Source organism: Neopsephotus bourkii, unplaced genomic scaffold (genome assembly GCF_033783945.1).
Source record: "Neopsephotus bourkii isolate Nb327-2 ecotype Australia unplaced genomic scaffold, CSIRO-AGI_Nbou_v1 NB_1433, whole genome shotgun sequence".
Taxonomy (NCBI): Eukaryota; Metazoa; Chordata; class Aves; order Psittaciformes; family Psittacidae; genus Neopsephotus; species Neopsephotus bourkii.
Genome location: NW_026901910.1, coordinates 4,792,070 through 4,805,945, shown reverse-complemented (window position 1 = coordinate 4,805,945; position 13,876 = coordinate 4,792,070). Strand labels below are relative to the sequence as shown.

At 47.4% G+C, this 13,876-nt stretch overlaps 2 protein-coding genes across 7 annotated transcripts in view; both read left to right on the top strand.

Annotated features, from left to right (window-relative positions):
* The window catches only part of ARHGAP32 (Rho GTPase activating protein 32), a 136,679-nt gene that overhangs the window by 7,253 nt on the left and 115,550 nt on the right, over positions 1–13,876 (top strand). For 2 of the 6 annotated variants that reach the window (XM_061368587.1, XM_061368588.1), the window contains exon 1: positions 10,789–10,813. The exons of 1 other annotated variant lie outside the window; for it this stretch is intronic. Coding sequence is in view for 1 of the 5 variants with exons in the window: in XM_061368586.1 (XP_061224570.1) it covers positions 10,701–10,813 (113 nt within the window). In the remaining 4 variants the exon portion in view is untranslated. Of the gene's footprint in view, positions 1–10,699; positions 10,814–13,876 lie in introns of those variants that run through there. 3 more of the 6 variants (XM_061368591.1, XM_061368590.1, XM_061368586.1) reach the window with 2 other exon arrangements.
* Positions 1–13,876, top strand: part of ZBTB44 (zinc finger and BTB domain containing 44) — a 398,215-nt gene that overhangs the window by 376,784 nt on the left and 7,555 nt on the right. The window lies entirely within an intron of this gene.

Below are 13,876 nucleotides of genomic sequence, written 5' to 3'. Positions count from 1 at the left end.
TTCCCAGTTGCTTATATGTAGGTCAAGAGGCAGGTCCTGCAAATCATCCCTGGTTGTAGTCACTTCTATATGGAAAATTTTATAGGAGATGGTGTCCAGCTTTTCCTTCTCTTCATCTTTTGTGTTTCCTTCTGCTGTTCTTTGAGCTTTTACCACTGAAGGCTACAGGGATGGTTTGTAGAGAATATGATCTTTGAAAAGAACACCTGATGGAAGCAACTTGTGCAAGAGAAATACTCTCTGTAAAATGAAATCATTCATGGCTTTTAGCTCTTTAAAACCCCGTCTTAATGCTCCTGCTGGGTGCCTTTCACTGGGAAGTAAAGAGGAGGATTAGTCAGCATCAGCTCATTAGGCAGCAGCAAATTCTGTTTAAGCGACTCTGCCCTGATTCAGTTTCCATTCATAGGACTTGCCCATTGAAACCAAATGAAATAAGGGCATCTTGATGGCATTAGGAATGTCAGAGCAAGTGTGAGGTGAGGCATACTTCAAGGAGTTTTGCACCTGAGGAGGAAATGGAAGGTAATCCTGTGCAGTTTCCAGACCCAGTTTTCCTGTGTTCTGAGTGAGGCTACAGGTTTACCTCCTGGTTTCTTAATAGCTCGTGGTTTGAGGGCTTTAATTCCACTCTATCCTTCTGAAAATGATGGGAGTGAAAGAGTCCATGGAATTCAATGGTTTGGGCTGGAAGGGACCTTAAAGCTCATCCAGTTCCAACTCTCTGCGATGGGCAAGGGCAACTTCCACTAGAGCATCTTGCTCCAAGCCCCATCCAACCTGCCCTTGAACACTGCCAGGGATGGGGCAGCCACAGCTTCTCTGGGTGTTCCAGTGTCTCACCACCCTTGTAGTAGAGTTGCTGGAGAGTCTTTCCATTCCTTCCAGTTTGAGCTGCCTTGGGGTCTGTGTTGGATTGGCTTTGCATGGATCTGTGGCTGAGAACCCTTTAACACCCTCCCTTGCCCCCCAAACTGCTTAGCATCAGCTCCTGGCAGGCCTGAAGCAGGAGAGCAGAGCTGGGGGGGGGGTGCCAGGGTAGGTTGATGGAGTGTCAGGATCCAAGGAAACTGTGCTTTGCAATGGAGCACACAGGGACCAGGAGCAGTAGCTTCTGTCGGGAGGTTTGTCTTGGCCTTCACTTCATCAGAGCACTGCAGCACATACTTAACTGCACACAGACCTGCGTGTTATGTGCTGAGCAGCTTGCTCTGCCTTTGGACCTCGCTGAGGAATGCTGACACTTCATGTTTGACTATAAGGACCAGCTGGGTTTTACTTCTTGCCCAGTGGTTCCCATAAGATTACTTACAGCTGAGGAATTTGGGAGGAACAACTCAGCCTTTCCCGAGTAGAGATTATTCCAGTAAAGCTTTGCCAGTTGGGGCACTGGGGCTGTGGAAAGGGAGGAATTGACCTTTTTGTATTGAGCTTTATAAGAAACAGAAAGCAAACCCTCTCTTTTGTACTAGCACAAGGGATCTTTGAGTTAGCGTGGTGTCATCTGAAACAGAAGGCATTGCTGAAGATCATCTGTCATAGGTGAAATAGGTGGGACATGGTAGAGGACAGGATTAAAAGGTTTTCTGCTTTTCCATCAAAACTGCTTTCTAGTGACAAGCGGTGTTATTTAACACATCACTCCTATTGCTGGTATTGGTAGTGGACCAGTGAATTGCTTTTTATGGCTTCCAGTTTCAATGTAGGACCTTGAAACTGAGCCCACAGGCAATCAGCTGGCGAAGAAAGGACATGGGACCAAGAAACACCCATTCCTTTAAGTGGAGCATCTATTTTGGTGCCTGTGAGTCTGTCTGACCCTGTTACACAGGTGAGAGAAGAGGTAAAATCCCCTCTTTGTTCAGCTGGTGAGGAGCTTCCAGGAGGAAAGAGAAGGCTGGGTGACTTTGACAAGGTGGCTGCAGCCTTGAGGCTGTTGAAGGGGATGAGGTGAGGCTGGGGTTCAGGGAACTGAGAGAAGGAAGCAACGAGGAGCAAGGCAGAATGTGAAGAAGTGGGAGAAATCCAATTCCTCTGTACCTTTAGGCACTGTAGCAAGCCTGAATGTGGATGAGTTGTTTCCCTGCCTCCCACACCCCCTCAGGAGCACCAGCTGCAAAAGACTTCTCTTTTCCAGTCTATGGAGTACCAGAGTAGATGAGAGCCTGTTCTTCCCAGCGTTCAAACAGGAGATCCCTAGGGACATGTCTGCCAAACTGCCCAGCTTCACTGCTGTCTTCCTCATTTTTCTTATTTTAAAGGAACATCCTCCCTATAACAATAAAAGCAAACCAACAATTCGCTTACACAGTGAGAAAACAACTGTTTCACTTGTCTGCCCATTGAAACCACCTTCGTAATGATGTTCTGCATGCAGATGAGGGCTTGGAGCTTCTCCTTCCTGATGCTGTGGTAGTAGACATATGGCAATGTCATGTGGAATCAGGGTGACAGGTTCTGGTCTAGCAGTTCCCCCACATTGGTTTTTGAGCATTCTGAAGCTTGAATATCCCGTTGTTTCCTGAATGTTTTGGGATGAGCTTTCTAAAGAGACCTTCTTTTCCTTTGTTTTTATTCCTTGAAGAGAAGGTGCATTGTCTGAGGCAGTTCCAAGGTGAGTCACTTGTATATAAATAGAAGTGCTGAGCACACCGGGTAAGCTGCAGCGTGCAGAGGACAAGAATGCTTCAGAAGAAGGAAAGCTGCCTTATTAAAATGATCACATCATTGTCAATGCCTGTCCTTTGAGACTGCTGTCAAGGGGACCTACCACAGCAGCTTTTCCCTTCCCCAGGCCCCTCCTTGCAGTGCAGGTGCATCTGAAATGATGATCAGTGCATTTGTAGGACCACTGAAGCATCAGCGGAGAGCACCAGGGGTGGAGGGAGTTGCAGTACAGATGCTTGCAGTGTAAATTCTATTCCTACACAGTATTTCAGTTTGCCAGCACATGGTTCATGTGGCATTAACGTGGTAATATCAGATCTGGTGCCATGATGCAGGAGAGCAGAGGCCTGCTCACTCAGGGCTGCCAAAATCATTCAGGCTCTGAGTTCTTCAGGCTTTATTCAGTTAGATCTGATAGGAAGAGCAAAAGGAGGCTTCTGGCAGGGTGAAGCATGAAGATGTCACCAGGTTTGCTGGACAAAAGGCAGCAATTCAGTAGCTGTGACAAAAGGTCAATTTGTTGGTCAATGCAGACTGGGAGAGGTGTGATGGGGAAGGCAGAGGCATGTGGCTGGACTGGTTCATACAGCAGTAGGGGTTTTGCACCCACTGAACCTGCCCAGGTGCATTTTTCCATACATTACAGTGTTTCAGCATGCCCAAACTTCTCTTTCTGAAGAGCCTGCTCCCATTTAGAGGTAAGTTTTTGCTTATAACTTCCACTATGGATTGGGTTGGTGTTGGAGTTGTTTGTTCTCTGCAATAGCATCCTTTAAATCTTTGTTAAAACCACTCTTGGCAAAACTTGAATATTTTTAGAAGCACTTTCCCTGGGCAATTCTCACTTTAACATTCATGTTTTGAGTCAAAAAAGGCATTTGAAGGCCATTTCATTTTCATAATCTTCATTTAAATGCAGTCCCTTGCACTATACAAGTGATGATGCGATAACACAGTTTACTAGGTGAGTGTTTGGCCCTATCGGAATATGAATTAAATCAGCTGTGAGTTATATTTGGTCTGTAAAACACACGTCTGGAGCTTTTCTGGAGTGATTTAAACTGATGGGGATGGTCTGGATTTCATTTGCAGGTGTCAGGTCTCGTTGGTTATATCTTCAGAGCAAATCCACAGGCAAAAGCTTAGCATCTGGAGAGCTTGAAGCTTGAAAAGTAGTTGTACGTGTAACGGTGGTGCAGTGCACCAGGAGAGCTTAAATTGGCTTTATTCTAGAATATCTTGATTATTATCTAAGTATGTAAGATATAAATCATGTATTTTATGTATCATCATTTGGAAAATGATCTTGTGTTTCCTTGATAATAAAGCACAGGGTGCAGCAAAAAGGCTTTGAGACCCTTTGCAGAGGCATTAACTCTGGTTGAGGATCACAGCCCTGAAAGCTCGAAGCTGTCCTGAGCATCCAGGTAATCAACCTGTGTGCTTGCAACCTGGCTTCATCCCTGAGGAGTTCTTCACAGTGCTTCTCTCTTCACTTTGTCCTGCCACAAACAGAAAAGGGACACTTGCTGAGGTCTTGTTGCTCTCAGTTTCATACAGTAAATGTCAATCTGCTTGTTTGAAGGTACATTTGAGGGAGGAACATGACATTTTGCATCTGGTCCTTGTATTCCGAGAGCAGTCTCCAGATCCCCATTGTGGCAAAAGTACCCTCTTTGTATAAAAATACTCCTCTGTAAATATTGATGATGAGAACTTCATAGCACCAAATTGCAGCCTGTCTGTGCCAGGGCGTGATTCACCTCCTCCTGCACAGCACTTGTCACCCAGGCGTCTGGCACTCAGCTTTCTTTTTATACATTTGACTCGAACATAGGGATTTATTTCCCTCCCTCCGTTCCCTGTGAGTCCCAAGACATCTAAAAAGGTGACACTTCCAAGTGCCAGCCTGAAAGAAATCCAAGGTGTTGGGTCTGGATGTTCGCCTGTGGGGCTGGACAAACAGGCACAAAAAGTGACTCCACGTTCTTGCTGCCCTGTTGATGTCCCATTTGCAGCATTGTTCCCCTTGAAATTGGGATTCCAAACAGAACTGGGAGCAGTCTGAGTGTGTTTCCTGCAGCTGTGGTTGATGTGGATGCAAGGACTTGGTGTTGGAGGTCTGCTCAATACCCCGTGGTTCGCTGTGAAAGACTCCATGTCTCTAATGATGCCTGTGCTCTGTTAGGCTATTTAAAGTGATGTTCTGTTTGCTGTTAGACACTTGTGTCCTCTCACAGTCCATGAAACCATTGACTTGCTTGGTGTAGATCAGTGCTCAGAGGTGAGCTCCAAGGGCTTATTTTGGCTTAACCCAACAGGAGGTGCAGTTTGCCTTCCTTTCTGACCCCAGGTGATGGGTTGTCTTCTTGCTGCTTTAATGAGAAAGAGAAATCTGGGTTGGTGAACCAAATGGGCTGAGACATGAGGAAATGGAGCTGGGTCTCAGGAGGCATGGGCTGTAAGCATTGTTTGCAATCAGAAAAGTCATTTCATGCCCCATCCCTTCATTTCTCCTCTGGCTTTTCAGCCATCAGACTTGTGCTCTAGACCCTTCAAAAGGCCAACTGTGTCTTACAAAGGGCTGTACTTAAACTAAACCAAGCCCTGCTGCAGGATCCTGAGCATGAAGACAAAACCCCATGAACTCCCTATTTCATTGTAATTACTGAGGAAATGCTTTAAATCTCTTTTCCAGTTGGTGTTTCATTTAGCTACCTGCGGCATTGTGGATGATGATGGATGCTACCTCGCAGAGATGGGAACCGGGGTCTGTTTGCTTTTGACCTGCTGCTTTTACACCTTGTGTGCTCATTACGTGCTTGAAACTCAATGAGGAAGCAGCTTCTTGGCCTTGTGGGGCCAATTTCCACTTGTCTGTTTAAATCTTCACTGTTGTGTTTGCAGCAAGGCTGGTTCAGAGGCCATTAAAGCCTCGATGTGCAAAGCATCAGTGGCTGTGCTCTCAGAACGCTGGGATCAATCGCTATTGAACTACTTCCAAGATGCACTTTTCCCCCTTTGTTTCCTTTCCCCATCTCCCCAACACACACCAAAAAGGGATTTTTTTGCTGCATCTTACAGCTCATTTTCTATTACATTCATTTAACAACTGCCATCAAACCACTCCCCTTGTGGGTTAGGTGATGGGCAAAGCAGGGCAGTAACACCCTCTTCTGTATGGCCTTTCCCCCTGACCACAGCACTTGTGTGTTTTCCCTGCTGTAACATGCTGCTTGGATGTTGTTTTCCATGCAGAACTCCCTGACAAACTTACCAAAAGATTCTCCAATCTGCTTTTATTTTCTTGATGGTGCTTTGTGGGTTGATTGTGCTTTAAAACATTTAGATTATACCAATGGGGAAAGCGATGAGCAGAAATCTGTGCATCAGTGGATTGTAATGGGAGAAATTAGATGGCTTCTGCATTTTCTTTCCATTTGAGAACAAGAAAGAAAGTGGGATCTCTTCTTCATGGTCTAAACAGCCGTTTTATTCTTCTTTAGCGGCTTAATGGAATTCCCACCTCTGGGAGCTTGTGTGCAGGCATGGAGTTAGATCACCCCTGCTGCAGAGGACAGACCGTGCAGTCCCAGTAGATACCTGTGTGCATCCTCTAGGTGAAGTGTCTTAACAGTTGGTGCTTGTGTGTGAAGAGCAGCTGGTTGGAAAAGGCACTTGAGGAAGCTAAAACAGGGGAAGATCAGGTTAGAGGTAAGGAAGCTCCTCCCTGTGAGGGTGCTGAGGCGCTGGCACAGGGTGCCCAGAGAAGCTGTGGGTGCCCCATCCCTGGCAGTGTTCAAGGCCAGGTTGGACACAGGGGCTTGGAGCAAGCTGCTCTAGTGAAAGGTGTCCCTGCCCATGGAACTGAATGAGCTTTAAAGTCCCTTCCAACCCAAACAGTCTGGGGCTCTGTGATTCTGTGAGATGTGGAGTGATGCTCAGAAATGAGAGGGATGGATGGGTGCAGGAAGCATTTGAAATGCTTCAACTACTGTGGAGTCTCTTCTGGTTCTAGATACAGAAATGCTCCAGTCACTTTCTGTTTCCTTCTTCCTGCTGACCTCTGGCACTGGAGAAAAAGTCACTCCCTCAGGTGCTGCCCTATGGGGACTGAGAAGCTGTTAACCTTGGAGGACTTTGACCTGCTCGCAGTAAACGTGCCTGTGCCGATTGATCTGCTTCCCTGTCATTGAGACTTGGAGTCTGGATTTGGCCACCTTCCACCACAGAACGTCCCAAGCTGTGGCTCTCCTTCCCTGGCTCTGCAGAGCACTTGCATCATGCAGGTTCAGTGAAGAAGAGACAGTGCTGCTCTCTTCCCTGGCAGTGCTCAAGGCCAGGTTGGACACAGGGGCTTGGAGCAAGCTGCTCCAGTGGAAGGTGTCCCTGCCTGTGGCAGGGGGTTGGAACTGGATGATCTTAAGATCTCTTCCAACCCAAACCAGTTTGGGATTCTATGAAACCCAAAACTTACGTGGGGTAACCACCACGGCTGCGGTCCTGACAGTGCTGAATCCAGGCAGGTGGATTGCACAGACACACCTTGGACACAGCACTGCAAAGCATCCCAACAAGCAGGAACTTGTGTGGAGCAGCACTTGCTCAGGCTGTTTGACAGAGCAGGAAAAGCAGTGCGGGAATACTGGGATGAATCATCTGGTTCAGCATCTGCTTCATGAGGCTGGTTCCTCTCTGCTTTGGAATAAGGTTTCCCTCCCAGTAAGTTGCAGGGAGCACCTGTTTCTTCCCTTGGCAGGGATGCCACCCATGCAGATCATGGCTCATGACTTAAAACCTCACACCATGTGTCCCATCCATTCAGGATTTGGAGTCAGGTAGCTGCTCCTTAGCTTCCTTTTCAGGTGGTGTTCCTGGTCAGGCTGAAGTATAAGCATCCTCTTGTAGTTTTACACCTTTTATAGACCAAAATTCAGATGAGAAAGGGTTTAAAAGTGTTCAGTGTGGGTCTGAGTGTGGATGTGTCAGTCTTTACTGCATTAGTGTGTGCAGGAGTGTCCTAAAGCTGTGCTGCATGGGTGCTTCTGCTCTTTGCACCATGCTCAGCCTAGTCTCAGGTTTAGGAGGGAGAGGTAGGACACATTCTGCGTGCTTTTTGGCACCTCTAGCAATAGCACTGCTGCTGAATGCTCCTTGTGAGGTCACAGCACTTGTATTTGACACCTTTGAAGCAAAAAAGGCTTTGGGAGTTGAAGGTACTCCATGTTATGTACCCAGTGTGAGAGGGGGTTCTCTACGCCTCAGTCACCCCCTTTCAGTCCTGATCTGAGGTGCTTGCAGGGCTGGGTTTTCACTGAGATCCTAAATGGTTTCCTCTCCTCCTCCTCATACCACATGCTCTCTGCAGCTCATTCATAGAGACATCAGTAACATACCTGCATAGATCAGTTGGGCATCAAAAGAACACCACAAAGTCCAGCACGGCATAACTGTCATGGGGATGTAATAATACAGAGCTGTATAACTGGCCTTGGAAGATGGTTAACTGGGAGGGGTGCAGCAGTGGCAATAGCTTTGGCATTTGAAGTAGAGCCTGGAGCCTAGTTCTGGCCCAGGGAATGTGTCCCAAAGCAATCTCCCTTGGGATTGGAAGGTGTCTGCTGCAGCCTCCTCAACATGCCTGTTGTCTTCATGGGGAAGGCACAGCTTAAACCAGCCCTGGATCTGAGCCATGTGAAAGGAGTGTCTGATGTGGCGAGGGGTTGAAAGGCTTCTACATGTGTTTTGTCAGCCTGTAGTCTGGTTTCTCTTTCTTGGGCTGTGATGCACCTATAGACCCCCCATAGCTCATAAAGCATTGAAACAGGCTATGAACTATGTGCTCTGTGGCTCATGGAAGGCAAATGTCCTGCCATACGCTTCAGCAGAGAGCAGTTTGTGACCCGTGCCATCACTTAGCAATGAAATGGTTCTCATCTTGGGGCTTACAGCAAGGTTTTCTTGTCAATATTGCAGTTTCCTGCTTCCAGTTGGTCTTGATGTTTCTTGAGCTTGTTTTGGTGTGTATTGAGCAACGCCTGAGCTAAAACTGTGGCTGGAATATACGGCACGAGAGCGGAGTTGCTTCAAGTCATTGGTTCAGAGGTATTTGATAACCTCAAGCATTGAAAGAGGTTACATTTAAAACCCACTGTTGCTGGGCATTTTAATCTCTTTAAAGGGAATGGTGCTTAAACTCAGAGGGCCTATGGAAGGAGGGATGAACGTGCTGGCAGAAGTGACAAGTTGGATCATCTTACTCTGTAAGTGCTCAACAGAAGTTGCTGTTAGAGTAGCCTGCAGCAGGAGTTGGTGTTGCAGGTCCCCAGAGTGTATTTAGGTGGTAGAAAGCTGAAATGTGATGTCAATCCAATGGTCATTCTTGATATCATTCTGTATCAAGCTGGAGATGAGGAAGTTGGTTGTGTCATAAAGAAGCTTTCCAGATTGGAGTCTTGTGGTGATGTCTGATTCTGCTCTCCCCTCTGTAACCCCATGGATTCAGAGATTGAAGTTGTCCAACCACTGCTAATTCAGCAGCAAATTGGAGCTTGCAGTCAGGGACACGCTCTGCTCTGTCCTCTCCATCACAACCACCAAACCACCTCCAATCTGCGTCGATTCCAGGTTGGTTTTGCTGCTGTTGTGGTAATTCAAGCCCTAAGTAAGGATAAAGTGCAGCTGAACTTGTCTGTGTTAGAGAACTGATCATTTGCTATCAAAACTTGCCTCCAGCAGAAGTCCTCCAGCTCCCATGCAGCGAAGCTCTTAGTTCACATCAATTCTTAGCATGGTTTTGAGCCTGCTCTTTGAAGAGCTGCCTTAAAAGCGCAGTGTTTAAACTGTGACACTTGCTGGGTGTTTCTTAACTAGGCAATGATGGTTAGCTAGGAAACAAAACACTTGTTACTGTTCAGCCATGGAATCCAGAGCACTGCTCAAGAACAACCTGACTGCAGCTGCATTACCTGTCCTCAGAGAGGGCAAACCACAAGGTGAGGGATGCAGTCCCTGGGATAAATCCATCCACTGTACTTGGGTCTCTGCCACCAGGAGGGGAAGGAAGAGGGTTGTGACAGCTCCTGGAGCTCTACAGTGTTTACCAAGGCAAAGTCAGGGTGGTTATTTCCTAAATGGGCATGTTGTTTCCTCTTCAGTTCTCTCTTTAGCTTGTCCCACTCAGATGGGTCTGTTTTAGTGAAGCAAAGAGAAATTGGCATTGGGAGAAAAGGGTTTAGGAAGAATAATTAGGCTTTCTAGGCACAGAACAGGTCTAACCTGTTTGACTTTGCTCAGGCTTTGCCAAGCTTGCATCTTCCACTGTAACTGGCTCAAGGAAGGGCTGGCATGGCTCTGTCCTCCTGCATCAGGTTATTGTCTCTGCTGTACAAGCAACATTGACCCAGCCAGTGACAACTAGGGGAGAATGCCCTCTTTGCACCTCCTGCTCACGCTTTATGGGTGCAGCCCAGCACCCACTGAAGCCAGGTCATGGGGAGCCCCTGGGATCCCCATCACTGTCACCCTGTTTTCAAACTGGAGGAAGCAGAACAGCTCATCCAAGGTCGTGCCCTCAGCAGAAGCAGGCTTAGACTCCTGCTTCCAGGACTCTTACTGCTCACAGTCAGAGTTGCTGAAGTTTTGCATGGGGTAAAACCCTGCTGAGAGCAGGTAAGAACAGAGAAATCCCTTTCGCTGCCTCTCCTCCTCCAGCTGGGAAAGGGTTACACTGAAATGCCTGGAACAGCCTCGGGAAAACATGAATCAGTGCGAGCAAGAGAAGGCAGAATGGGAACTCAGAATTGCGACCTGGTCTGTGCTTTTCCTATAGACATTAGGGGGGAGGAGGGTGGTTAAATCCCGTGTTTCAGAGGGTCGGGGCACAGCTGATGCTTGAGCAGCTCCTGTATGGTGTCATTACCGGGTGCCTTTGTGCCGGGGTTAGGGGGGGACAGCATCATCCCTTCCTCCTCTCTGTGCCTCCTGTTCCTGCAGAGCCAGAGTGTGAGTGTGAGTGAGTGCACACACGCAACATGGAGGGAGGGACCGGAGCTGCTGCCGCTGCCGCCGCCTTCCCCACTGGGTCTCCGGCAGCAGCAGGGACGGGGACAGGAGGAGCTGGAAGCGATGCTGAGGGATCGGAAAGGTCAGTGCTAGCCATGCATCACCCGCTGAGAACCCCCCTTGGGAGCTGCTCCTGCCTTGCCTTCTTAACCCTGTGCTCTCCGAGAGGGAGTATTAAAGCAATACCGTATCTCTGAGGAAGGGGATGGTGTCACTGATGGAGATGAGGAGCATGACTTAACCAGGCAGACCTGTCATTCCGTGTAGCAAATACACCTTCAGTTTAATTCTCAGTGTGTTTTGGAGCATATGTGTATGACTGTCTTTTGAGTGGTTGAGTTATTTGAATGGAGAAAGGTTAATTGCCTCCTTCAATCAGATTGCATATGTAGGTTAGGGTAGCATGCAGAAAGCACACCAAGTATAATCATGCATCCCATTCTTCATGTAACACTAGTCCTTGAGGCATTTTATGGTGAAGTGTGTAGAATGTGATTGTGGGCATGACTGAAACATGCATTTAGAAAGCAAAACCATCCTGTATCCTGTCTGTAGCAGAGCAGAGCACTTTGGTTGTGTGCAAACAGCTCTGTGCTTAGTGGGCTTCCTTTCCTGATGGATAACCGACCTGATGGGGATTTAGGAGCAGTGGGGCTGCAGGGCCAGGTTATGGTGGGGTTGGAATTCTTGTGGAATGAAGCAGTGCTGATTATCCTCATAGCGAATCATCCCCTTCACCCTGGGCTTGGGTTTGCACTGATGGGAACTAAGCCCAGTGCTGCTGCAGTTCACTTGGGGTTTTCTGCTTCAGGGTTGAGGGTGCATAAAGAAGCAAAAGAGGGACTTTGGGAAGCAGTGTGATTGAAAACTTGCTGTTACCCCTACCTGTGTTATACATCCAGGCTGCTTCTCCCAGACTCCAGGTTATTTGTGAACGTAGCTGCAGGCAGCTGGAGATGCAGGTTCCTGTTTCACTGGGTAAGAGATGATAACAAAGTCCTGATAATTTATGCTAATCCCACCTCCTACAGCTCCCACTGCCAGAAACTGGAGGAGAGAAGCTCCAACACTGCAACATTCCCCTGGATTTGGCTGCCTATTCCTTCTTTCTTGACGTATCAGCACCCGTGTGTATGGACACACACACGCCATAGAGGATTTTGTGAGTAGGAACACCATGGGAGTTTGGTGTGAATTCCCTTGGGAACGTGGAAAATGACCTTTGTGAGGAGCTGGCAGTGGGAAGACCAATACCACCAGCGCTGTGGCTGAAGCCAGCTGCAGTTTAGCAGTGCTGTGCTACAACCTCTGCGGTTCTCTTCCAAACAGCTCTGGTATCTCAGGTGGAGTCTGCAGCCCGTTCCAGGTCTGGCAGTGGTTGCACTGCTTGTGCAGACAGTCCAGAGCATGACAGAGCTCCCTATTAGCTTATGACAGTTGAGTACCTGAAGGGAGACCTCTCCTCGTGTCCCCACAGTGTCCTCCTGTTTAGCATAGACACAAAAACTTGCATTGTTTTGTCAAAGCAAGACTTTGATGGGATTATAGAGGGGTTTTAACATCATACTCTCAGTCTAGAGATGCTTGGAGCCTGCAAACATATTTGAGGTGAATATCCAGAAAGCAAAGGTGTGTATTTCATGCTCAAGCCTGTTCTTTGTGCTGGAGACCAGAGTGGGATTTACAGTGGGAATGACAGGAGGGATTTGAACTGGTACCCCCTTGCTTTGAAGCACCACTTACATTCTGGCTTCTCCTACATCCTGGGTTCATTCCTTCTGAAACTGAGTGTGAAATGTGTTATCCCAGCACCCCTGCAGCCACCCGGGGTGATGCAATACCTGTTTTTCAGTCAGTTGCTTTTTCTTATGCAATCCCTAATCTAATCTGGTTTTCTTCCTGTGGGTACAACAGCAGAAGTGCAATATTTATTGCATACCTACTAAGTCCCAGTTTTGTTTCAAAGCTGATGGCAACCAGGGTGCTTTGTAGTGGCAAAGACCACGCTCTGTTCCAAGAGGAGGTGGTAGAGCCCAGTGTGATCCTCTCTGTTCAGCCTCCTACACCAGGAACAGCGTGGATGTGTTGGGTCATCTGTGTTAGATCATCCTCATGGCCTCTGCTTTAGTTTCTAAAGGGTTGCCCAGCCTTTCAGTGCAATGCCACGGCTGAATGAACTCCTGAAGCATCCAGGAGATGACAGTGCATTACTGCTTGTTGACTTGCATATTTACAGTTACTCTAGGTTCGTTTCCAAGCTGCACCTTGGAGGAGTGAAATCTCTGGTTAATCCAATTTGGGGAAGGCCTTGTAACACTTTTTGACACTTCTCATGATGTTAAGGACTAGAACTTTATCACAGCTCTTTGTTTTTTAATTCAGACAGTTCAAGCTGGGGGCAGTTTTAGCTGGGTGATCACAAGCATCCTATGGCTCTTGTTGAAAGAGGATGACAGCTTTGTGGCCGTGGAGCTGTTACACAGGCAGTGGCAGTGGTTTGTGTCCTCTCAGCACATGAATTCAATGCAGTGTGGGGTCCTGATGGGATTTAACCCCTCTTAGAAGGGGGCAGGTCTGGTGTAATGACTCTCCACATGGTCCAAGTCAGTGACTGCAGTGCACTGTTGTAAACCCAATGTGACACATGGGTCAACTCTAGCAGTGTGTGTTCATTCTGTGCTATACAGCACCTTTCCTGATAGCAGCACTATTGAAACACCAAGTTTCCAAGCCTTTCCAGTCTCTTGTTCTCTGTGTGTTTTCTCTTGCTGATGATCTAATACAGTTACAATAGAATCTCTCTATTAGATAAATGTGATTTGTGCCATAGTCTATATCTCTCTGCAGCTCGTTCAGTCTCAAACTGTGATGAATTATACTGGGGAAGTGTGAGGACCAAGGCATGTTGTGCTTCCTTAAGGATTATGTAAAATCATATTAGAATAACTATTTGTGTGAAAACTTCCTTGTTCTTTAAATAGAGATGTGCTAGGAGAGAAATTCTGGGAAGCAAACCACTATATACCCCTAGAGCAAGAGCCAAAAGGCAAATAAAAAGAGCATTCAACTCTTTACCACCTCTTTTTGATGGTTTCTCCTAATTCAGAATGATGGGAAGAGGGGCTGTGACACACTATTTCCATGT